The sequence below is a fragment of the Aphelocoma coerulescens genome, chromosome 9, assembly GCF_041296385.1.
Source record: "Aphelocoma coerulescens isolate FSJ_1873_10779 chromosome 9, UR_Acoe_1.0, whole genome shotgun sequence".
Taxonomy (NCBI): Eukaryota; Metazoa; Chordata; class Aves; order Passeriformes; family Corvidae; genus Aphelocoma; species Aphelocoma coerulescens.
In genome coordinates, this window is record NC_091023.1 from 15963038 (window position 1) to 15989367 (window position 26330).

The following is a 26330-nucleotide window of genomic DNA, read 5'->3' on the forward strand; positions in this document are numbered from 1 at the left end:
CTTTGCCCTCCTTCAGTAGCTCTGCAAGCCATTAGTCACCGTGCATTAGTCTGAGGGCAGCTCTGCCTTGCAGACACACTTGCTATAAACAGGGATGAATGCACCAAAGGGATCATCCTGTTCTAACCTAGGAGGGGGAAAAGGGCAGAGTGCTGCCTGGGAACACAGGCCAGCTCTGGGAGCATCACCTTGACCTTTTCCCTCCCTGCCATGCCTGGCCACCCCAGTCAGCATTGCTCTTCTCTCACTCGCAGTGGGGGATGCTCACAGCCAGCTAAACCAGCATTCATGGGAAGAAAATCAGGCTTAGAAAATTTTCCTGTATTACTACAGATAGTTGTCTTGGGCATCCTTTTCTGCAGCCTCACTGGGGTTGATTTGCCTGTCCCAACTAGCTGAGAACCTTGTCAAAGCTATTCCAGATGCCCTGGCCTAACCAGGCATGCAAGGGTTAACCTGTGTGCTCCTTGGACCCAGCATCACCTCACTTCAAGTGCAGATGTGAGACCCAAGAGCTACAGTTTCTTCCCATCTAGATTCCCTTGCTGGGCTCCACGTCCTGTGAAACACCTTGGCATCTCTTTTCTGCTTCCTGGCCATGGGGGCACTAATACAAAAACAACAGCAAACCAATAAACAAACAAAAATCCAATTTCTGTCACCTCTCTGGTTCCTGGGGCCTCTTCAGACAGCAGCTGGTCACTGTCTGTGTAGGATCCAGGGTGCCTTCACCTCCTCACCTGCCCATCTTTGTGTGGCTGCTGGCAACCCATGTCCAATTTCCTCACCTCCGAGGCAAGGCTGAAGTCATCTGAGACAGCTGCTGCCCATGGCCTGACTACAATGTACTTGGCTTGATGGTTACTCACTAATATTTTACCCTTGGGTGAAATGATAAGGTTCTGGGCCAGGTGGAACACGTTCAGCCATCTCTTCTTCAGGGCAAGCTGAGTCACTGCTGTTAGAGTTGTGCAAAATCAAGTTTGTGTGTGGTTTTGGTGCATGCGTTTTTATTGTGAGCCCTTAACCTCCAATGCACAGCACAATCCTGCCTGCTGATAGCTCCTAAACACTGACTTCCTCCTGTTCAATCACTAATTAAGCAGCAGGAAAGCAAAAGTATAAACTGTAATATAAGCAACTGTATTGCTACCCAGTCACTTAAAGGTGGAATAAAACTTTTCTCTAAGGAGGGCAAATCACCCTCAGTGGCAGCCAGGAACCACCACAGGCTGCTCCTCCAGCTAAGGGAAGCCCTGCTCAGGATTTTCAAAGGATGTTGTGTGTTTGAGGCTCAGGCCAGAGGGAGAGGACTGGCTCCCACATGCCAGTGCTCAGGGCTGGGTATTTGCTCAGCATCAGCCTTGAGAGGCCAAATACTGCCCTGAGGGGAGGGCACTGGGCACTGCTCCTGGGCCAGGCTTCTTACACACAGGCATTGCAGCATCTTCTAGGCACAGCAGGTGGAGATGATCCATTACCTCCTGTTTCTGTGGAAAACATCTCCAAGAAATACTCTTGTTCACCTTCAGGCCAGCAACCCTCTACAGGCTCAGCAAGGGCTGCTTGACCGTGTCCTTGGAAAAAGAAATCAGTGCCTTTATCTTGCATTTTGCCACAGCGCGTGGATAATTTGATGCAATTGTGTAGCCACCCACGCCTTTAATTAATCAAAGAGTTTTTCACGCAGCACTGTGCAATATTTTATTTCCTAACATCCCTGCTACCGTGTACTAGGGTCTGTTGCAACGTTTCTTACCCAATTCCAGCAATGAGAGCTATGCAGCCAAGAAGAAGATGGATCACATGTGTAGAAATCTTCAGTGTTGTCTCCAGAGGTGACTGCCAAGGAATCAGAAGCTGAATTAATCAGAGGCTCACAAAGAGATTTGGGAAAACAAAACAAAAAAGAATCAGCCAACAAATGAAAACAACTTCAGGAAGAAAACAGGAAGAAGTCAGCAGATTTCCTGGGGTTCCACTTAGGAAGCTCAGGAAAAACTGGAGGACATCAGAGGTTCTCTTAAAAAACTGGGAAACACCTTGCTAGAGTTCACTATTCTAGGACAGATCTGAAAATCCCTTCCAAGGGGCCACCCCAACATCCTCCCCTTCCGACCTGCTCCTGCCCAGCTTCATGTTGGTGCTGCTGATGGGGGGAGGGAAGTGCAGGTAAAGCCTGGAGATGGTTGGGCTCAATGCTGAACACCTGAACAGAAGTGCCTGAAAAATGCCTGTCCACACCTGGGAGCTGAGCACCCAGCCCACACCTTTGAGTGCAAATGAGTGGTTTGGGTTCCCTGCAGAACATGAGACCCCAGCCAGGAAAACTCTGCTGGGCCTGGAGACCGAGGCAGGGGTGAGCAGTGGGGGTGACTTGCTGCCGAGGAGAGAGGTGGCCCCACACCAAGCACTGCCCATGACTGCCAGCACAGCACCGTTCTCCACCTGCCAGCCACGGTGGGTGCCTTCCTCTCCAGCTCCCCAGCTTCCCCTTGGGAGCTGCACACCGTCTCCATGGCACAGCCCCGAGCTGCAGCGGGTGCCTGCCCAGCGCTGGGGGGTTTCTCACATTTGGCCTCCGCGGAGCAGGATCCACGCGTGCCAGGGTGAGCTCTGAAAGATGAACCATCGAACTGAGCCGCAGCAGCTCGCAGCCCCCGGGCAGCAGCCCCCCGGCAGCAGCCCCCGGAGCCGCGCAGGTGCACAGGGGGTGCCGGGAGCCGCAGGCTCTGGCGGGGTGCCCCGGTCCCCACCCAGACTGGCTGGGCTGGCTGCCGTGGGAGCTGTGCCGGCCGCCGCTGCTCCTGCAGCCAGGTGCTGCTGTGGGAGTTCCTGGCTGCGGCGTGTGCGCTCTGCAAAATGCTCGGTGCTATTTTCTCAGCTGGAAGAAGCGATGTGTATCGCTCTGGCAGGGAAGACTTCTGCAGCCAAGGCTCTGGGTGTGTGCGTGAAGGGAAGGTGGAGCACCCCTCCTGGCCCTCGGGCAGGGCACGCACGATGCTCGGAGCTCGGGGCGCTGGCGCTGGGAGCCCGGAGCGCTGGGGCACACTGGCTTTGGCTGTGGGGTGTTGCAGCACGGGGTACTCATGCAGGGCTGTTGCCTCCAATGTGCCTCCTGGAGTGGGCAGGCTCTGGCTCTGAAAGCATCTCTGGGCAGAGGTTCGCCAGCGAAAGGCACAGCTTCGGGCTTCTCGCACCCAAGAGCTGCCTGGGGTGAGAGGAGACACCTCTCCTGGTTTGGCAGCTGATGGGTTTTGGTCTTCATCTTCTGAATTTCTCATTTGTGCTGCTGTGGGTTGGAATGGGCACAACACTGGGGATCCCCTGTGTACACGGCAAAGGGCAGCACGGCAGCAGCTTTCCCAAAAGGCAGCTGCAGGAAGATTTCGTTCTGGAACACCAACAAGTCACTTGCTTATTCCACCCATGCGAAATAAACAAACAGGAGCTGCTGCTGCTGCTGCCCTTGCACGTGGGGTGCAGGGGGTGAGAAGAGGCGGCTTTGCAAACTCGTGCCCACGCTGTGAGCACAGGAGGTGGCCGGGGGGGACACGCAGCTCCCCGGGGGGGACACGCAGCTCCCCGGGGCTGCAGCGGAGCCCCGCACCCCGAGCTGCGGTGCCGAGCGGGGCCGCCAGGGGGCAGTGGCTGCCCGGCAGCGCTTTGGGCTCTGCCCTCCTTTTGTGCCGCCGGCTCCGCGAGTCCCCGCAGCGAGCCCACGGGGGCGGGAGGCGAGGGACGCGGGAGAGAGTCCTGCCTTCTGTGCAGCCCGATCTCCCCTCACCTCAGTTGCTGGGTTTTATTTCTTTTTTTTTATTTTATTTTTTTTAATGCAAGTTTGGATCTTCTCCTTCTCTTCTCTCTTCTCTTCTCTTCTCTTCTCTTCTCTTCTCTTCTCTTCTCTTCTCTTCTCTTCTCTTCTCTTCTCTTCTCTTCTCTTCTCTTCTCTTCTCTTCTCTTCTCTTCTCTTCTCTTCATTTTTTTTTTAGACTGCTCCAAGACACTCATTTTGAGACTGCTGGCAGTTGAACAGAAGAGGAAAAGCACCATCTCTTCCCCAGACGTGCTGATTTGTTTCATTTTCCTCCTTTTTCTCTTCAGCCCCTGCACCAGTTTCTTTGCTGCACATGGCTGTGCCATGACAGTGTCTCTCTCAGTGCAGCCACAAGCTTTAGGAACTCAGCAAAGCTGATTGTACAGTCAGAGCCACCCTGCTAAATATTAACAAACAAGCTTAGTCTTCCCTTGGCCTTGATGCAGGCAATAATGAGACCACATCTTCCAGGGCATGATTCAGAGTGGGAGTCTAATATGCTCTGAATGGCTCCCCAAGGACTTTCTTGCCACTGATTGTGCAGGGAGCCTAATCTCCTACCCTAGGCCGTGGGGAGAGACAATGTAAGCATCTCCCTTGCATGCTGTAATGGTTGGTATCAGCCCAGCTGCTGGTGAGTAATTGCTGAGTGTGCCAGCAGGCACACACCTCCTGTTGGAGCATGTATCCCCATCATCCGGGGAAGTGGCACAGCCAAAAAGCCACTGGCTGCTGTGCCCACATTACCACAAAGGCAAAGGGCAGTGCCCTGCAACAGCAGCAAGAAAATCAGCTGAATGGTGTATGGTGACCCCCTCCAAACAATCTGAGAGCACTCAAATTGAAATCTGGTTGTCCAGCAGGGTGACACATGGCACTGCTGTGACTGCAGTCACCAAGGCAGAAGCACACTGGGCACCATCAATGTCCTCAGGTGTAGCAGGGACCCTTCAGGCCTTGGTTTCAATACTACAGGCACACAGTCACTGTATACCACCCCCCAGTGATGTCCCTTGGCGCTCATCCATGCCCTGGACCTGTAGCTGCAGGCCCCTTGTCCTGCCCCAAATCCTGCATCTCCTGCTCCTTAATCCTGCAAAGTCTTTCCTTCACTCACCTGTGGCCCCAGGCACTTGGCTCATTTCATGAAGGCAGAGCTGATGTTCCTAAGAATAAAACATACAACACTAGGAGTGTTCGCAAGGAAGTCAAAACATTTTAACAAAACCAGTTAATTCCCCCAACACCCCCAAAAAAAGGGCTTTGACCAGTTTGAGCCAAGGAAGCCCACAGCCACACTCACCCAGCAGCAGGCACGGCTGTGATGGGCAGCCCTGCCACATCTACAGGCACACAAATGGGGTGCAGAGGGGCTCTGACTCCTCAGGGAATTAAAGGCACCTACTAACAGCAATGCATATGAATCTAAAACCACCTGGTTTCACAGCACTGATGTTAAGACCTTGTGGGAAGGAAGCCATATAGTTAGAGAGGCTGGGCATATATCAGTTGATGGGGCCCAGATCAGGATAGCAAAGCTGTAGCAAAGGACAACTACCATACACCTCTGAATAAAATTTTGGCTCCTTCATCTTACGGAAACAAGCTGGGAGAAAGCCACAGCCAGTCCTTGCCAACAGAGCATAAAGATTATCTCCTTCCTGTTTATTTGACCTTCATGGCCAGGGTATCCAAATACCAACAATAAGGCTCCAAAACTCCAGCCTCCAGATTTTGCTGCATGCTCAGGAAGACAATTCTGCCATGGGTCACAGAGAGGCAAAACAACTCAGGACCCAGAAACCACGGGCTGTGGCCTGGCAGGCAGACAGAGCTCTTTGCCAAACCTCCCTGGCACAGGCTCAGCAACAGGCACAGCCCACAGGGGACCAGGCAGGGCAGCCCTGCAGGGCCTGCCATGGCTCCTCACTAACCCCCACACAGCACATGACAACACTTACACGTTCTATAGCTCAGTAAATCAGAAGGGCAAACAGCCCAAGCTCTGACTTGGTGCTAGGGCTGGGCTGCCCACATGGTTTTCCCACGGAGAAACAACTTGGGAAGAGGCAGAGTGGGAGGCCAGGTCCTGCAATCCTTCCCCCATGGCACAGGCAGTGGCTTTGCTGTCAGGAAGGGGTTTTGCTGAGGCACAAGCGACAGGAAGAACGTGATGAGCAAGACACCCTCCACAGCCTCCACAGAGACATGTGCCAAGTTTTGTTGTGTCCAGATAAGTTTCGTTCCAGGGGACTGCTAGCTTCAGCACACTTAGGACTACAGCAGAGAAGGGCATGCACGTCCTCAGAGGTCCACCCAGGCTTGCAAAACACAGCTGGAAGCTTGTAATGGATCCCTGCCCTGAAAACTTCGTGCCTGCATACGAAGCATCCCAATATCCAAAGACAAAATTCCAGTGGGTATGGGTGGAGAGCAAAAGGGAGAGCACCAGCTTGGGATTCCTCAACACTGATACCCTTGCTGTAACCTAAGCAGTGTAGAGGTTCCCCTCTTCAGCAGTGGATCACAACAGTCAGAAATTGCAACCATATCTCAAGCCTACCTGTTTAATGAAACTGAAATCTTATCTGATCCAGTTTGCTCATCTAGAGGCAGAGCCCCATCAGCTGAAACCACAAGTTCTCACAGCTGTTCTAGTAGCACTTCTCTCTTTTGAGAACAGCATTACTGGTTTTTAACACCACATTCAGGCAATCCCCAAGTGCCAAAGGGCAACCAGGGTACTGAGACCTCTGGATATTGGTATCTGGAGTCAACTGCTTCTCTCATCGTTTGACAAAAAGGAAAAGCAACAGCAATCAGAACCAAAGAAACCAGGTGGGCATTCCCTACCCACATTAAACCAGCTCCCAAAGGAAGTTAGGGCAGCCTCTTCTTCTAAGACCTTTGTGGGGTTTTCTTTTGACTCTCCCCCTTCCTAAGCATCCTCCCCCAACCACAACCCATAAAAACTGCAAGACACAGCCATGGGGCCCCTGACAGAAACCACTGAGGAAGCTGGGCTGTTAATAGGTGGTCCACGGACAGAATGAAGTCCTCATCTGATGGAGGCCACTCCCATCATCTTCAGGACAGCCACCTCACTAGCTCTGAGCTGTTCTTACCTCAAATCCTTGGAAGAATTGAGATGAAAAGGAGAAGGAAAGGGCTTTGCTAGGGGAGAGGATGCAGAAGGTGATGCACAAAGTCTTTGGTGCGAGGCTATTTCCCAAGTGTGGGCGTCAAAGGGCAGCACTGACCCTCCAAGCACACACTCCCTCCCTCCAGCAGGACATGGAACGTGGGGCACTACCTGGTGCCCTGCTCAGAAATAAAATAAGGAAATCTGATGAAAGGGCAAAAAAGCTAAAGGCTGAACACTTCACAGTTCAGCAAGAGGCTCATGAAGCTGACCTGCAGCATCTGCAAGAAAGGCAGCAGATGCATGTGTGACAGTACCTTGGAACACACCCTCATGACACAGATCCTGTGGGGACAGGAAACTGCACCCATGGGCAAAGGTGACACAGCCCCAGCTGCTCAGAGGACACTGCAGCACTCCTGCTCACTTCCAAGGCGGCGCACAAGGAGTAGAAGAAGTTGTTTGGGAATTTAGTGTCATTTTCAGTTTTGGCTTTTATTTTCATTCACTTCAACAACAAGGTGTTCCAAAACACACCGAGGTCTTGGTGCAGGCAACACTGTCATTGCTACAAGCATTGGCAGATTCTCAGCTCAATTAAGCCATAACACTTTGATGCATCAAAACAAAACAAAATCACAGCTCTACAGGGGAGGGTAAAAGCTACAGCAGTTCAAACTCACATGAAGATTCCAGTTAAACAGAAGTGGGCTCCATAGTGGCATACAGTAGAAAGAAGGTTTTCACAGCATATATTTTAATCATTAGTGATGCAGCAGAAAAGCTCCATCTTGCTGCTGAGTTGAAAAGCAGATACTGAAGTGCTTGCACCCAGACTCTGGGCACAGCATTAACTGCATTAACCTTTATAGTCAGAAGCTCCCTAGTTCCTAAAAATGACGGTGTCTTTTGCATCAAGGTATGTACAGTACTGAAGCAGCTCAGAAGGACTACACAATGGAGATGCAAAACCTTGGAGGTGAGAAGGGAACAGCCTAATTCACCTCCAGGGATTTGTGAAGTATCTGCACTAACGCTTTCCCCGCACTAACATTGCCCTGCTGAATTAATCATTGCATCAAGTCAAGAGCAGAAGGACTTGCTTCTTTTGTACCATACAGAAAAAAAATAAAGAGATATAGTAAGTTCTCACACTGAGCACGTTAAATACTTTGAAATCTAGGACACTGCTCTTTGAAGTGTTACAAAATAAAATGATAAAACAGGCTTTCAGTACCTGCCCCCTCCCCACTCAACTGCAAAGTAACACAGTAATCTCAGTATGAAAAATACAAATATATTCATCCAGTGACTAGTTGTTTGTTACACGATTTGTAACTGTAAGCATCCTGCATAAAAATAATAATTAAAAAACAGAAAAACAAACAACAACATTTTATTGTGGTTCTGTCAGACCCAGTAGCCCAAGAAGAAATAAAAATTGTCATGTTATGCTGTAGGAAAACAAAAAATTACACATACAAAAAATATTTATATACAGACTTTACAGTGTAACCATCTGGCATTACCATTTATAGCTAACCAAAACAGGCTTGCACAGCTACCAAAAGGCAGCCTTTGAATGCAACACAGACCTGGCACAACAGACAGATGGAGGATGCTAACCATATTGGACTTAAATGAAATACGTGGCACAGAGCAGGGCCCACAAAACAGCCACTGCATTGAAACGAGAATATTCAGCCATAGCAAGGTAGGATAACAAGTTATTTAAGCTGCTTTTTTCATCTTTCCCAAACAAACAAAAAAGAAAAAAAAAAGCCTGGCTTACTGTTAAAATGAGGAAGCCAACTTGAAAGCAGCTGTGCTGAGCCTTGCTCCTCAGCTTAGGTTTGTTTTGTATACCTTAGAGTCTTACTACCTTGGCCAATAAAAATGTGAAAACACACACTGTTCAGTTATTTGTCCACAGGACCACTGGCAGTCAGAGGAAATGCCTCAGAGCACAACTGTGGTAGAACCAGTAAAGAAAAAAAACAGAGAAAAATCAATTTCTCATGTAAACATGGCTTATTGCAGTAACAACACTCATAGTACCAGGAACTGGTCCTTGTTTTAAGGCAGTCGGCAGTTATTTTTTAAGTCTCCACTTCTAGTTGCTTGTCACTTAACCTATAGCAACAAACACAACAGGTTCCAACCTATTACAGATACATCTAAAGACAGGTCTACTTTACTTGGGAGGAAACCAATCTAGCCTGGTCTAAACAAAAGATTGTCTGAGTTTAGGATAGCTGAAGCCCTACAAACCAGTGTGCAGCTCCTGCTCCTCCATTTAACTGGAGGCTAGGTGGGCAAATCCTTATGCTAAACTAGCCAGGCTGCATGTGTGGCAAAGCCTAATTCTATAGCTTAAATGTCAGTAGTATTACAGCATGGTTAAAGGTTGGGTGGGGGCAGAGTTCAAGAGTGACCAGTAGCTTTATTTACACTTCTGAGCCTGAAAGGAGCAAACCAGGATATACATATGGATGTATATCCAAAACAAGAAGAGACAGCAGGCTTGGTTTTTCCAGAGAAGGCAAGGGAGAAGGAAAAAGTAGGATGCAGGTGCTGTAAGCGCTGGCCTGCCCAGCAAAGTGCATGTGCTGTCTCCGCTGGAGAATATTACACATGAACAGAGCACTCAGCTCCATGGGAAGAGGCTGTTTAAGTGCAGCGTTCAGCAGACCGATTCCCATCTATTTCTCAGATAAACTGTCAGTTCAGGTTGCTTTGGGTTTTTTGCATTTGGTTTTGTTGTTGGGGTAGGTTTGGTTGCTTGTTTTTTTTTTTTTTTTTTTTTTGGGGTTATTTTTGGCTTTTTAGAATCTTATTTTAACCTTCCTGCTTTTCAAAGTGGGATCACTGGGTGAGAGAAACAAGTGTGCAGGTCAGGGCACCCACAAGGTGTGAAGATTCAAAAGTCAAGAAAAGAAGCCCTCTCCCCAAAGGAAAACACAGAACAAGTTGGCCTTCTCAAGAAGGTCAATGGTTTTCAAGGAAATACCACCCGCCTTCCCCCTTCGCTCAGCTCTTCTCTCGCAAGAGCTGGGGTGGAGGTTGCAGTCCAGGAGGACGACCTAGACAGCACCCAGGGCATGACCTAGCAGGAGTGAGCAAGAAGGTTCCCTCCGCCCTTCGTCCGGGGGTGCAGTACCAAGCAGAAGGAAGACAAATGAAGGGCTGAGCAGTTCGTGGCCGAGGCAGGGTGGAGCGGGGCCCGAGGGTCTCACTCCCCTTCCTCTTTGATGCGTTGCTGTTTGTTGCGCCGGGCATCCATGTCGAAGTTGAAGTCGTTCCACTCGTCGCGGGGTGGGAAGGAGATGGTTTGCCGCAGCGTGAAGCGCACGGCGTCGATGACCCGCTCCCCGCGCGTCTCGCTCGAGCCCACGCTCACCGTGGAGGCGCCGCTGGGGGTGCGCAGCAGGTGGGGAGGGGAGGAGAAGTCATGGAGCTGCCGGTGGTCCAGGATGCCCTTCCAGATGGCATGGCGGAACTGCTCCGGGATCTTGAGGCTCACCAGATCCTGCAAGGCAAGGTGCAGAGCTTAGCAGGGCAATCCCAGGGCAAGCTGGACACAGGAGTGAACACAGCCTCTGGGCCACCAAGAACCACCACAGCTGCTAAAATCCAGGTGGCCACACACTGCAGAAGACAAGCCACTAGTCCTGGAACAGGTATGTATGGCCATGAGGCAGCAATGGCCTGTTTTGAAGGCACAAAGTCTATTTTTTAAAGTTGCACAAAACACTCGTTCATGCGTAAGACATGTGACCAAAAGCTAGAAGCCTAACTAGACTGTAAGGCCTCCAAGGCAACCTCAGGGAGATCTGCTGGCTGTCAGTGGTGGGGGATGCTGGGCTGTTGAAGGTCAATGGCTTTGAAAATGTCCATGTGTAATTCTAAGCCTGCAAAATGATTTTAGAATCCAAGCCTGAGCTCCAGTCTTCAAAGCTCTGGGTGTGACTCTGTAGGAACTGTCTTAATTACCTGAACAGAACCAAATTTAATAACAGACATAACCTTAGAAAACTTGTACTTTGAGGCCCCATCATTTCTGGTGCAAAACCTGAGGGTTACATTATCTAAACTCTGGGATACATGGTATCAGCTTCTGAAAAAATTAGCAACCAACTTTGGTTAATTTGGGCCAGCTTTTCTAATTAGAGCAGCAGCAAAAGGAAGGCAGCCCACTCTAGGGAGCAAAGCACCACAGTCTCCCAAAGTCTTGAGGAAAAAAAAATGAGACAGCCAGCTCAGAAGAGAGCAATGGCTCTGGAGACGAAGCAGCAACCCTACAGCAAAAGCCATGCAAGAGTAAAAAAGGGAAAACAACAAACACGGGTGAGATGCCAGTGGCAAGGGAAGATGATTAAGGCAAGGCCAGAAAACAGAAGCAGGGGGGAAAAATGCAGACCACTTCTGGACAGCCTACTTGTCTGCAGGCGAGTGAGGTGTAAACTGAAACTGAGCCTTGCAGAATTAACAGGCGCGTGGGCTGGGGCCACTTCGGGGGCTCAGACAGAGAGAGCTGGGGAAGGGGAAACACTCTTTTCTCTCTGCCAGGCAAGGTAGTTACAGTGCTGGCCCCAAGTCCAGCCTCTCTTCACCTCACAACATCTCTTCTCTACGTGCAACAGCCTTAAATCAAACTAACCATGTAAAATAAAAGTATGCTGAGTCTGGATTTCTGACCTGTTCCTAAAGCAGGGCCAAGAGTGCAAACAAAGGAAATGGTGAGGAGTTACTTACATCCATGGAGTAATGCTCAATCTGATAGATGGTGGTCAGCCCCTGGGTCGTGAAATAATCCACACAGGATGAGCAGCCCAACCTCGCTAAGAAGCTGCAGAGGAGGAAGGAAGGAAGGAGAGAGAAAATAGGATCACCCTGGCTGCAACAGCCCAAACCACAGAAAAACCAAACACTCAGCCAATCTGCAGCAATAGGAAACAAAGCTTTCACCCTTGGCTTGACCTCCTCCAAGACATCTCAGGCCAACAAGCCACTTTGCTGCCACATCAAACAAACGAGGGAGTCCTTCAAACAAACGAGGGACTCCTTCAAACAAACGAGGGACTCCTTCAGCTCAGCACCCAGCAGACAGCCCTCATGGCAGCATCTTGCCTTAGTCAAGAGCCAGTGCTGCACAGCCTGGGTCTTGAGGCAGGAGGGCTAAAACAGACCCTCCTGCCAGGTCACGTCATCCAGAAGATGGCTGAGCCCATAGCAGCCTGGTGCATGCACAGAGGGCCTCAGCAAGGCATGGGGTCTGGGGCTCAGACACATCATGCCCTTCCAATCAGCACACTCCTCCCTAAGTGTAAAGGATTCCTCGTTTATGGGCAGCATCTTTCAACTGGTTCGACCTCACAAAGGCCAGAGGGGCTTCTGACCCCAGCCATGGCTTGTCAAGTGGCCAAAGGGGAAAAAAGAAAAACAAGAAATGTTTGCAAGACTGCCTGGTGCCCTCAAACTCCACCAGTCCAACAGATGCTGCATCCCTCGGCTGTCTTGCAGTCCTAATCTGCCTGTTTCTCTCAGCTGCTCAGAGGTGGGGATTTGAGGCTCGGTGCCCAGAGGGTGCCAGCCTCGGGACTGCCAAGGGCCCAGTGGGATCCAGTGCTCCACGATCATTCAGGCTCCTGACCCAAGGGCTCTGCTCCCTTCGTGTGGGAAATGTGCCGGGCAGCCTGCTCCCGCTCACCTGACGATGCTGCAGTCTGAGGGGTATGGAGGAGGGGGGGTGCAGTGGGACGTTGAAGGCATGGAGAGGGGAGGAGGCAGCGCCTGCGTGGGGCTGAGGCCATTCATGTCACCGGTCATGGCCATGTGGGTGCCCATCATGGGAACTGGAGGAGAGAAGAAGGAGGAGGACATTGTTACCCAGGCACGCCCAGACCCCGGCTTCGCCCCCAGCACGGCACCCAAGGACAGCACCCACAGCTGAAGCAGCCTGAAATCCCCTGTAAAGCCCTACACAGGGCAAGCTCATGAGAAGTTTCAGGCAGGGCCAAGGACCAGATGACAGACAGTCCTTCTGGAGCTCTCCTCTCACAGGAGAAACTGCCACCGTCGCATCACCTTCCCTCCCAGACAGGCTGGATAGAAACCCTGGCTTGCCCTGCCACAGGAGAGGAGCAGGACAGAGCCAGCAGAGTAACCTAATACAGCAGCCAAACAGCTTTGTTTTCAGAGACAGAAAGAGCACCAGAAGGGGATCAGCAACAGGTGTGGGCAAGAGTCCAGCTGTTCTGAAATAAATTAAAAACAAAACACCAACCAAAAAAAACCCAACAAAACTCTGCCCCCAGAACCATGTCTGTCATCCTGGATTTACAGGGGTGCTGAGCACACAGCAGCAGCCAGGAGGAACAGAGCTGCGAGATGTTTCCTTTGAAATTAAGAACTGTCTGAATTGAACTGAGGGAAAAAAATGTTGTCAACATTTGCATCTCCTCTGCTGGGAAAGGAAGAAGAAAAAAAGTCTTGAAAGCCAGGGGACAGCGCAGCCAGCTAGATCTGCAGCAAGAAGCAGCTCTGTTCACCCTGTGAGGCTCTGAGCAGGATGCTGAAGCCTTGCCCCATGGCACACCAGCGAGCAGTATTTATTTGGCTCTGCAGGTTTGCGGTGAAGGACTCCAGGCTCTCCAGCTTAACAGTAGCCACTTGGAGATGCCAAGTCTCCTTGTTCAGACTAGCAGGGAGCACGCAGGGAACTGGAGAAGAAGGAGTGAGTTTCTTACTGTTGGTTCCCATGCTGTCGGGGATGGTGGTTGGGGTCAGGGCATTGCGCTGCTGGGGGTTGATGAGCTGGCTGACCGAGGGCAGCTTGTTCATGCTGTTCATTTTGCTGAGTGGTGGAGAGTTGGAGCCGTAGGAGGACTGCGACTGCATGGAGGTCCTGCAAACCAAGGAGATGTTAGCACAGGGATCACAGCAGCTGCTTGCTCAGAGTGTGCACCCAAGGGGCCACATGGCCAGTGAAATCACTGACACCATAGGAGCATCACAGATAAAGATCACTGGAGAATGAGTCAACAGGAAATAAGAAGTTTCCCAGATATTCTTGGCACTTATTTCACTTTAAAAAAGTGAAATACCAAAAAAAGGAAAGCTTAACTTTTGGTTGAAACTTTTTATTCAAGGAGAAGTGTCTATGCAACTTTTTCAGTTGAAAAGAATATATGGAGAGCCAGCAAACATCTGCAAAGATTTGAAGAGTGTTTTTAAGTTAAACTCTCCTTGTGGTCAAAGACTTTTTCATAAGAACAAGAACATCTCAAACCATCCTAAATACCCCTGAAACCAGACTGCAGAAACAATTTTCAGATGGGGTCATACTTATCACTTTGTTTTTCCCAAAATTTCTACTTATTCATATAATCAGGCTATTCTCAGGTGTCTATCTAACAGCCAGAGGCTCTTTGCTCAAGACAGATTCCATGCAGTTCAGGGACCACTGCTGAGATGGTCAGAACTGCCTGGGATGCCGACAGGCAGCTTTTGCCGGTGTTAAGGCAAAGCTGGTATCCAAACCCTGCAGGCTGCTTGCAAAGAGGATCAGGTTCCTGCTACCACCTGACAACAGCACTAGCCTCCCTCAGGTCCATCCAGCCCCAAACTCCATCCAGTATATTCACACAGTGGGCCAGAGAGGCTTGCCAGAGCTCCCTGCTGCCCAGCCCCGAGGGTCCCAGCTGCAGTCCCACCACGTAAGTGATCCAGACTGCCACGACTGGGCTGCTTCTGAACGGCAGCCCAGCTCCCAGATCGAGTTACGGCTGCGGCATCCCATCTGGAGTGGGGTCTTATGTGGGATATGCAGAAAATGATCATTAAAGCTGGTCCAACAGCACAATTGGCACAGCACTGCCATACCACAAGGGAGCAGGTTTTTCTCTCTCTGACACCAGGGGCATTTGTAGGCCTGGGCAAAGGTTTGGGAAATGTGCCTGCTTCCCCACGCTTCCCAGGCACAAGTACCCTCAAGCCATGGTCACCCTGCAGAGCAGAGGTCGCCCAGCACTCGTATCACACTGACCCCATGGTGATGTCCAAGGGCACATTCCCATCTTATTTCCCATTGGGAAACTTGTTTCCATCTGGGTGTAACTGGTTACATCAATTCCTGGGAACTGGCTTTTCTTCTATGCAAATAGAATAATTATTACTCCAAATAAGCAAAGTGTAAAAGGAAAGAAAAGTCTTATTCCTAGGTAATTTATTAAAACCTTCAGCACTCAAGGTCAAGTTCTACACAATTACATTGTCTCCAGCTTCCTGCACTTTCAAGACTTGCAGTGTTGGGTGGAGAAAACATCTATGCTAACAGGCTAGAGTATCTAAGGCCCTGAAGAAATGTTACCTAATTACACAATTACAGGAGGTACAGAAGGGTGTGAACTGTCCTTTGGCAGTGAAGATGCAGGACAAGATCCAGCAAACTTCACAGACTCAAGGAAGTGGAAAGCACAAGAAGCTTCAGAAATTAATATTAACAATGGCAGCAACTCCCAAGGGGAAGTGAAACCGAGCCATGAAGGTCAGACCCAACTTTTCAGAGTGAAGGGAATGATTCAGATCTGAGGTTTCAATTCCCCAGTTATGAAAGTTGAGGCCAGCCATGAAATTCAAGTCAGGTTGACACCACCCTTAGCCTAAGAGGCTTCTGGATTTAGGACCAATGAGTATTTCTACTTCACAGGTTCAGACACTTATCTTAACTGAGCTTCAGCTGAAGTTAATACACACCTGAAGAGTCTCTTACAGCAAAATCTGCACAATCTGCAAGTGAGGATGCCAATGAACACAGCGAAATTCCAAATCAAATCAACAAAGGCTTCCCAAAAGAGACTGAGTTGCACTGTTTAAGGGGAGTAGTGGGCCTATCTCTTCCCTCTCTGCCACCAACAAAGCTAATTAGGAGACTACAAAATACTTTGGGGATAAAAGAAAAACAAAAACCAATCAAACACAACCCAACCCAAAGCTTTAAAAAACAAATGCATACTTGAACATATAGCTTAGGGACTCCACTCTTACTCATAAGAGTCAAGATGAACACAATCAAGTTCAAAGGAAGAAAACAAGCATTTTTCTTTGTACCCATACCAGTTTCAACCAAGCTATTCCATCACATGAGCAGATGTTTAAAAGGCCTACAGAAAGCCATCTACCCGAAGAAAAGTCACAGGATAAACCAAGATACAAAATTTTATTGAAAATTAATGTCACACATCAACATAGCAAGAGCCTTAGAAACACAAGAAAATGTTTTTGGTATTAAGCACAAGGACTACATGGTGTTTGAGCATCCATTTAAAATGTATTGCTTTTTTCCTCCATTTTTAAAAACAGATATAAGAATGTCATGCACAGTGATTTTCATTAAAATTGTACTTACTATGTCTCAAGAAAGATTAGAAGTCAGAGCATTAACATTTCTTTGATATCAATGCCAATGAAATGCATTTTAATATCAAGGTATACGGACTTCAATTAAGAGATTATTATACTTCTTGGAACAGTCTGATACAAAAGGCACTGAGTCACAATCTGCAACTGAGTTTTCTCTCTTCAAGAGGCTATGTAATTATTTAGCAAATAACATTTGTAGTTATGCAAGCTCATATGAGGGCAAGCAGTTTCTCATGCTTCAAGGCATATACTGATCATCTCAAGAGGTCAGGAAGGAACTTCCTTCTTCTCCCATATATGAACAAAGTTCAGTTCACAGGCTACCTCGTATAACTCTACGTTTTCCCAGCTCACTGGATACCAGCTCTTCACCAGAGGTAGCAAACTGCTGGGATAGACCAATTACCTGATTGAGCAGACCAGAGTCCTCGTTCACCAGAGGAGCACACAGCCATGTAAGCAGCCTTAATGAAAATGACATCAAAGGTTCATTTAATGCAACTGGACAGCTCAGGCTCAGAGCTTAAGATTTCACCCAAGCCCCTGTGCCTACAGTTTGCTGTCCCTGAAGACCCAGAGCCAGTCAGTGCAGAGACACACAAGTAGAATCAGAGCTTCCAGTTCTGTGTCTGCACTCCCTTTCAGTAGCCACTCCAAGGATCACATCCCAAATTCATATGAGGCCAACATGCTCACTGACAATGGTTTTTAAAGCAAGGTTTCCCACCACTGACACTGGGGTGTCACTGATGTAGTCTAATAATGGCACACAAATGACACAGATGATGCTCAGTTGCACTCAGCTGCGCTGAAGGCCCATGAAGGAGCAGGACACTAAAAAGTGGAGAGATGCCCTTGCTGCTGCTATTCTAAAGCTAACAACTGCACCTGGACAATCACATCAGTGGTTTGTAGGCTTGGTACCTCACTGGGAGCATGGAAAGGAGGAGCTCCAACAGTTACTGGGCAGACAGGAACTACAGCACAGGGACAGGGGTGGCAATAATGACTCCCCTTAGATTCCAGGTATGGGAATTTCTCAAGGCAGGCCATGCATGCAACCTGCTCTCCAGGGAATGGAGCTGTAATACAGGGAGTGGATATACATTGAGTAGTTGACACAGACTGATGCAGCCTGACTGACTGATAAGGCCCAATTAGTCCACTGGGTTATTCCTTGAAAGGAAAAGGTTTACTTTTCTGAAGAGACAGAGATGGCAAAGAAGCAATGAAAAGACAGCTGGAAAAAGTTCTCATTTTATCTGCACAGGACAGACTACAAAGCAACTCAAATTGCTTTCAGCTCCAGGTATTTGATAAAAGAAAAAAAGAATAGCACCTTCTAATATAACCACCTGGTAGATGGAAAGCAAATCAAGTCACCACTAAGATCAGCTTCACAATCATCATCCTCTTATAGCCAAGTAGGACAATTCAGAAAGGCTTTCCAGGAAACAACAGAATTCAAATAATTTACATTCTTGTTTAGTGGAATTCTCAGATGTTGTACTGCCCATTACAGTACAACAGATTTCCTAGAGGCCACACCAGATGATGAACTGGAATCTTCCAGTGCAGGCTGTGGATGCCTTCTGTCTTCTGGTGGGCTGTCTCCTCAACCTTGCTGGTGGACAGGCCCAGGAGCAGAGCTCTAGATACAGATCAGTATTCCCCTGTCAAAGTATTTCCATATTGCCATCCAGAAGCAGACAAGGCAAAAATTCAGGAATAAACCTTCACTGGAAGAACAGACAACAGTGCCAAGCATAATCCTACATCTGAGCTGCATTCACAGTTCAGATTCCCACCTCTGACAGGGAAAGGAATCACACTGCCTTTCTTTACCAAATAAAAAGGCACAGAATATAGTGACCTGCTTTGTTATCTTAAAGAACTTCCTGGAATTTCCAGGCAAGGTAAAGAGGCACTTGATTTTGATTAGCTTTACACGAAGAATGATGGTAGAGGTGCAACTGTATGAAAGAGGCACTGCTAGTGTTTAAGTAGCTATTACTTATATACTTAATCCCAATTTTGGGGGCTCTTTTCCATCAGCCCTCCTCCACAGTGCTACAATAGAGCAAGTCTTGCTAACACATTGGAGATACCCAGAGACAGGATACAGCTCTCAAAGGAGATGTTAGTGCGAGTCACCACCTGCTCAGATCCCCACTCTGCTGCCTGGAAGCAGATGATGTGACGATCAGAATTAAGCATCTTCTCCAACTGCATCAGGCTCTTTTCCCTTGGTGGGTGGCCAGGAGGACCACTACACATTTGGGAGGCACCCTCTCTTCACACTGCCTAACCACAAGTTTGTCAGAGCTGCGTATGCATCTGCCCCAAATAAATCCAGCACAGACTGCAGGGCACTGCAGGGCACACAGGTCCCCAGCAGGATTGACAGAGCCTCCCAAGTTTCTCAGAAGCTGCTGATCAGTGGCATTTGCAACTGAGCTCTGCTCCCCAGCCACTGTTCCTGGTATACCTTCAGTAACTTCCTCACATTTCTATTTCTTGCTCCTGTGAACATTGGAGGGTTCCTCAGAAGCAATGCCTGAGAGTGTGTGTTGAAGGACCCTTCCCTCCCAGCATCAGGGGCTGCTCTTCATGTAAAGATGTCTGAGCACCTCTCAGTGGGCAAAATGTCTACCCTCAAATCCCTCCTGCCTCACTGCAAGTACCCACATCCAGTGCCATGCTCAACATGGCCAGGTTAACTCCATGGCATGTCACCTGCCTGTTGATTGTTCCTCTCTTGTGACAGTCGGGGCTTGATGCAGACCCCTCCTCCCTGCCTAGCCAAACCCTATATGAATGGCTTTTAGAGACAGTTTGATAGAAGCAGTGTGAGAATTTACGAGTCCTTGCTCAGAAAAGGTCTTCTATGAAGGAATTGCTAAACCCAGATGCACTCCATGGACACAATCAGCAAGACCCTCTGGCTGCAGGATTAATGAGCAAGAGGCCACTTGGCTGAGTCAACTACAACATATGCTGGCACTGCTTTCCTTTGAGGCTTGGAGAGAAGGGGCAGAACATACCAGGGCTGATGAAAATGTTAAGGCAGCATCTAATAACTTCTGAACATATGTAAGGAAAGGGGCAAGCTCCAACCCCTTTTCACAGGTAGGGTACTAGGAAGTTTTGGACACTCCACCCTTTACACCCTGAGCTGCAAAGGGACAGGGACACTGGGCACACATGGATGTCGCTACAATTCAACCACACATCCAACTTGTGCAGTTCAGCCCACCACTTGGATTGAGCCCATAGAGTCAGGAGGAACTTCATAAGTTCAGTAAAGCTAGATCAATGCCAGCAGTGCTGGTGCTAAGTCAGTCACCCAGTCTTCCTTACAATTTTGATGTACTTTATATCAGACCCTTTAAGGTTGGAAGTAAGTGGAAACAATTCCTGATGCCAAAGCAGAGGGCATTTCTACAGGAAAAAAAATTGATTTCTTAGCAGTGCCAGTTCATATAATTATTACCTCTCCCTGTCCAGCAGTACAAATACATCAGCTACGTGCACTATTAGTGCATGACCAGCATTAAACCAGGCCAAATTGACTATCACAGACCATTTAAACACACATCCTCTGCTTCCATCCCCCCAGTCCATGGACACATTTTTTAACTTAAACAAGACCAAAGGCATTTTAAAATTGAGACCCGCTCAGAGAAACCCTGCCGAGTTTCACAAATACAGAATTAAGGAGTAACAACGCATTACAAAAACGGGAAAAAAAGTTACACCAAGACAGATGACATCGTGGTTCCCGACCTCGCAACGCTAAGGGCTACAGCTAAGAGGTCTGTAGAAGTGTCTGTTGTTTTTGCAAAGTTTGAGTCCCTTCAGAAGTTTACTCTCACTATTCGCTCTGCTGCTATCAGGCTGTGTATTTGCCCCACTGTTTCTAGTCCTGCCAGCTGGGCAAAATGACCCTGCCAGCTCGGTTTATGGATATACTGATGGGTTTGGGGGGCTGGAATGTTTTAGGATGGCATCGGTCTGTTTGGGAGGGTCTCTCCTTGAGTCCATGAGTTCATTCCTGAAGCAGGCCGAAAGGAGACTGTAAAGAAGGAACCAGAGAAAAGAAAAAGATGAATGTACAGGACCCTTTGCCAGCCACCAAGAGAGAAGCACTCACTTTCCACCTTCATGATCACAGTATGGGCTTTCAGAGGGAAAAAGCAGATGTCTTAGCACCTACAGTGAGGGTATGTAACGGGAGATTTAGGAAGCTGGAAAGCCCCAGGCACAAGGAGTGCTTGGCAAGGAAGGGAAAAGAACCAGTTAATAGGGAAATCTGATTCTGTCCTAGTCTCATGGGTACAAATAAGGCCCTGATAATGTTTCCAGTGACAAACACAAGAGGAACAAAAGCATTCAGCCAAAGGGGAAAAGGAGTAGCAACTTCCTTTGAGTCTGTTTCTAACTACAATCACTTCAAAACCAGAAGCTGGTGCTAGAGAGGGAGAATGGTGCCTATTGGCCATACTGATTACAGTTCAACTACTCCCCTTTGAAAAGATGAGGGGTCCCTGGGGCCACCAGCTGATGCAGAGGGCACTGTATCCTCACAGCCCACAAAGCACTTCTACTTGGTTCCTTTCACCTTGGCCATTCTGTAGTGAGAACACTATCCAGGTGCCTGGAGTTCACATGCAAGCACAGCACTACAAAACCAAACCAAACCATGCAAAAATCCACTATTAGCTTTCACACCAAAAGCCAGATTAACAAGGTGAAGGTACAAGGAATACCCTCCCCACCAGCCCCCTTCCCACAACAGCAAGCACTGGGATCCTTGCAGCTCACAGCCCAGCTGGAGCACTCCAGGCATTGGATAGCTCAGTTCTGTCACAGCTCACACTTATGAGGTTAATTCCTTCTCACTTGGATAATGAGTTGTGCTGCTCACTAGACTGAAAGGCAGCCAGTGGGCTGGTAGCTGAAGCCCTGCTGATAGGAAAGAAATATTTTCTGGGGTGCAAGATTCCACTTGGACATAAGAGCCCTCTTCTTGGTAGCTATTGGAAGACTTTGTGAAAACCCTTCAACCACAGGAGTTGGGCTTGGTGTTCCTTATGAACTTTATGGGTCCCTTCCACCTTGAAATGTTCTGTGATTCTCTGCTGAAGGAAACTGCAATACAGATAGTTCAGAAAACAGTGCTCAGCAGAGTGAAACCCACCACACGAAAAAGGGTTTTCTAGTGAAACCCTTAAAGACTGTGCAGGTGACTCTCTAGGAATATTGATAGTAAATGTATTTCACAGCAGGGTTATGAGGAAACACTTCCTCTCCAACAAAGCATGAGCCACCTCTGACATCTCTCACAGCAGTAATCATCTGGCAAATCTATATTTTACACAAATGGCAGCAGACTATGAAAAGGAAGTCTTCTAAATAAACATGTGTGTGCTGCAGTTCAAGCATGGGCCCCAGGATTTGACAGTGAAAAAGGAAGAACAAACTGAAAGAAAAAACTCAACAACTTCCCACCTATGATCATGAAGGTATTTGGGCATAACAGTAAATAAGAGAAAACCATGCACAAAGGAGCAAGCAGAGAGAGGAGATGAGACAGAGAAATACTGTGGTCTGGCATTGCAGTATTTTGGTCATCTAGTGGGACACAAGAATTCTGATTGTCACCAGATTTGTCCTTTTTATTCCAGAATAGTCAGACAGCTGCATCTGCTGGCCTGTCAAATGCATTGCTGGTCTGTATGTGCATGAGAGCAATTATACAGCTGTTTTCCAAAATGACAGATTTATATTTTTAAAACTACCTTTCCACCATGATAATCTCAATCTTGCTTTTTCTACTCTTCAAAAAAAGTTGAAGCTTTCCACGTTGCAGGAGTGAAAGGGAAAAGTCTTTCCACACACCTAGATAGCTTTTCTATGTTAATCACTGCCCAGAAAAGTAACCTGAACAATCAAGCAATTCCTCCACCACGGCTTGACTCTGGAGCATTTGTGGATGCTGCTCTATTTTGAGAAGGAAGAGCCAACGGCAACTTTCAAACATTCCAGCCCCAGAGCCCTGCTGGGACATACAGCTTCCAGCACTTTCCAGCTTGGTCACAGCACACACACTTCCCCAGCTCCCACGTTTCATGTGTACATTGAACTAAAGGTGAACTGAGACCAAAATTTTAAAGTACATCCCTACATACAAAGTGAGAAGCCAGAACAGATTCAAAAAGGAGTCCCCGTGCTCCTGAGTTTGGCCAGCCTGACAAGGAAGCGGTGGCAAAAGTTCTCCCAGCAACCTGCTCACAGTGGAAGTTTGCTCTTATCCAAACCACTCCCTAAAAAGCAGCTGCTCTAACCCATTCTCACACAGACCTGAAGCTCCTTTTTTGGGGTGCAATTTCATCTTAGAGTCTTTTCAGCCTAAACATCCCTTTGCCTGAACACATTCATTCAGGTATTAAGTCATACCCTGGATTACTGAGGAAAAAGTAGCAAAACCCAAAGTGCACCTAAGAAACTATTGCCTGAACATGTATTTCAGCACAGAGGGCCCTTCTTGATGGCAAGCTGTCTGCAGAGACAACCGCAGCAGCTCTGGACAAACACTAAAAGTTATTTTTCTCCACACTCCTGGCACTCTTAAAAGCTCTTAATCTTTCTCCCGTGTATCTGAGCACACTCAGCAACTGAGAAAAAATGAGTAACTGGACAAGTGCCAGGAGACATGCCAAAAGAAGTTTCATTAAATTAAATGGCTGGACTTCTACATGCTGGTCTTAAAGGTAACACAAATACCAACCTCATTTGCCAGGAACCCATCCTACTGATACAGAAAGAATGAAAACAGTAATTATGGCAAAGCCAACCATCAGCACCAAGGGAAAGCTGTCATCTGCTGCTGTCCATTTCTGCTTACAAAAACCATTTCTCAGCTGAAATGGCTGTGGTTCAGGTGAAGCTTTGAAGACAAGCAGCAGAGCACACAAAGGCCGCAGTGCCTAGGAGCTAGTAAATACAATCTATGGTATATACAAACAGTGCAGATGACTGATAAGCAAGTAATAATAATGAGATTTTTAAGTGCCCCAAAAAAGAGTCCAGAGCCCTTGGATGCTCCAGACATTTTGGCAGAAGGTTTTTTTCACACCTCCACAAGACTCCAGCTGACACTAAAAACATACAGGTTGAAATGTGAACACATGCAGAGATCTGGCAGAAAGCTGTGGTATTGCAGAAGTCCTGAGACAAGGCCAAGGCACTGAAATAAATCCCTACAGGCTCAAGTGGGACTTATGTGGTGCCTTGGCCCCATGCTAACCTCTGCAGAGGAATGAGTTATACCCACAGCCTCCTGACGTGAGAGCTTCCCAGCAGGAACGCACGAGATCCGAAGCACTACCGCTGGCAGCCAGCTACAGCCCAGGGGCTATTTTCTGTCACCCGAGACAGCAGGTGAAGCAATGCCCATGAATGACACTGCTTACAGCCTGTCTGGGAAGTCATTCTCTGCCCAAGCCTCTGTAACTGCAAGGCTTTGGGAACCCAGACACCTATTTGGCCCTTCTTTTCTCCATCTTCCTCGCACTTACAGCTCCCAAAGCAATCCCAGTGCAGCCCTGTCAGCTGAGTTCAGGGAGGATGGAAGATTTCTCATGAGCAATGTGAAGAGTCAGCTGGCAAAGTGCAGTTTTTGACAACACTTTAAAAGTGTGTCTAGAATCTCTCTTTGAAGTGCCCACTGGCCACAAAGGAAATCTTGCTCTCAACTTTCAGCAGCCTGTTTTATAGCTGAACAACCTGAAGTATTGTTGTACCATTGAGACACCAGCCCTCCAATGCACCAGAGATGCTCTGCAGTGGGGTCCAAGCACTCAGCTGAGCTGGTGCTCACAGTCCCAGCTCTACATACTCTTAGCAAGATGCTCAGATGGATACCCTGGAGAAGGCACAGAGATGGTTCCATGTTTGCTGCCACTCCCATGGAGAGATGAGAGAGGAGTGCACCCAGCCTGCGCTCCCCAGCTGGGATGGGCACACATAGCAGGTTTCTGACCACAGGCTCTCAATGGCTCTGCCTCGCTGTGCTGTGCCTTGGGCTCTGGCTGAAGGTCAGAAATGAGGCACTGAGCCCATCCTCATTCACCCTCTGAGGCCAAAAGGCAAAACATGAGGGATGAAAGACTAGAGAGGGACCTCGCAAGCAGTCAGGACGCACACTTGGGGAAGGAGAACTGCTTTGTCCCATTGCTTGGCCCTCATTTGAGCACCCTGTCCCTGTGAACAACTGTGCAGCAGCCTTCTGTGTCTCTCTCCTCTCTCCCCCTTTCCCACTGTCCCCACTGCACTGACACTGCAAGCATACTGGTACTCACTGCTTCTGGAGCAAGTGCTGGTGCTGCTGCTGCTGCTGCTGCCGGTAGGTCTCAATCGTGTGCTGGGGAAGGTACTGCATCAGCTCCAGGGACTCTTTGATCTTCAGCAGCATTTCATACGTCTCCCGTCCCCTCACCTGGATCATGGGAAAAGGAAAGGGGGTTGGGGGGGAACAAAAGCTTTAAAGGACTGCATCTATAGCCCTTAGTGTAGTCACCTTAGAGAGTTTTAGATAAAGTCAAGTAAACAACCAGAGCAGGATACAAATACTCTGCTTATATACTATGCTCACACAATAAAACTGCTAAGTCTTGTTCTAGAGGTGCAGCACATAATGTTGAAGAGTGATAATCTCACACTGAAGGCTGATGAACATCTTGGGGTTGTCATATGGCTCAACGTGAATCTACACCAGCCAAAAGCAACATTCTGATCCAACCTATTTAGACAAAAAATGTCTTTACTTGCCTCAGATGTAAGCAGATCTGGTGCTGAATCTCATATGTCAAAAGATAGCACTTGAATTTGGGAGCTGGGTTTGGCTCGCCCTTCTCCTCCAAGCACACCATGGTTTGTGATTTATCCAACTAAACATGGCTCATGGGGAAGGAGCTAAATGGCCAGTTAGAGATATTTCTTGCCCTTTCTGAGCCTGCATTTAATACAGCATAGTTCACTCCTATCACTGAATTACAATGGCAATACATCCAAGAGCCGTAGAAGCATCCACCTATCAGTAAGATAACCCCCAGTATTTCTAGAGAAAGGTCATGTGCCACAGACCCAGCAATGACAGAGGAGGAAACCTAGTTAGACTTCAAAGACAATGTTTCCACCAGGACAGACAGACCCCTTGGGATAGTCCCATATGCCTTGCATAAGCCATTCTTAGCACCTAGTGGGATCTTTAATATTTTTTATTTGGAGTATGTATTTAAAATAGGTGGCTTATAGGATTAAAGAAAATAAAAATTATCCTTTCACACCCCAACCCCATCCTCAGTTCTCTTTGAAGTCTAGGTAAGCCTCAAGTCACTGTCAAAGATAGCTAACATAGGGTAAATACAAAGACAGAGAGAACTCACTGGCAAGTATAAGAGCTCATCATCTGGGGAACGCCTTTTTTTGATAGATGTCATCTGTATGCCATGAGTTCCTTGTCGAAAAGCTGGAAGAGAAACCCCGAAGGCATCCCATTAAAAAAAAGAAAGGGGGGGAGAGGGACAGGAGGAGTGTACAAAGAAGAAAAAGGCAAAAAGAGAGATACAAAAGAGATAAGAAGTGCATGGCCAGCTCAGACCTGTAGTGCTCTGAATGGATCTCTGCCTGAGCCACTCCAGAACTGTCCTTGCAGCTCCTGGCTCTTTAAGGCAGACACGACTGCAGATGCTGGCTGACCATGTCACTTGGGGAAACACATCAGCCAAGGCATGCTGGATATACGACAAAGCCCTGGCAAGCCACACTTAGAACAAACACTGGCTCTTTACAGGAAAGTTACAGAAAGTTTTGGTATTACAGGGCTCACGAGCTGTTGGTGAATCAGTGATCCACGAAGGTGAGACCACTGGCAGGGAGCAGAAC

The 26330-nt window shown here is 48.2% G+C and overlaps 1 protein-coding gene across 8 annotated transcripts in view; it reads right to left on the reverse strand.

Moving 5' to 3' along the window:
- Window positions 1-7435: 7435 nt before the first annotated feature.
- The window catches only part of TP63 (tumor protein p63), a 153142-nt gene continuing 134247 nt past the window's right edge, over window positions 7436-26330 (reverse strand). For 7 of the 8 annotated variants that reach the window (XM_069024084.1, XM_069024078.1, XM_069024077.1 and 4 more), the window contains 6 exons: window positions 25832-25914; window positions 24746-24882; window positions 13709-13866; window positions 12670-12814; window positions 11715-11808; window positions 7436-10488 (listed from right to left, as the gene is read on the reverse strand). In XM_069024084.1, the coding sequence (XP_068880185.1) occupies window positions 10192-10488; window positions 11715-11808; window positions 12670-12814; window positions 13709-13866; window positions 24746-24882; window positions 25832-25914 (914 nt within the window). In that variant the 3' untranslated portion in view covers window positions 7436-10191. Of the gene's footprint in view, window positions 10489-11714; window positions 11809-12669; window positions 12815-13708; window positions 13867-18261; window positions 20458-24745; window positions 24883-25831; window positions 25915-26330 lie in introns of those variants that run through there. The other variant, XM_069024083.1, reaches the window with a different exon arrangement.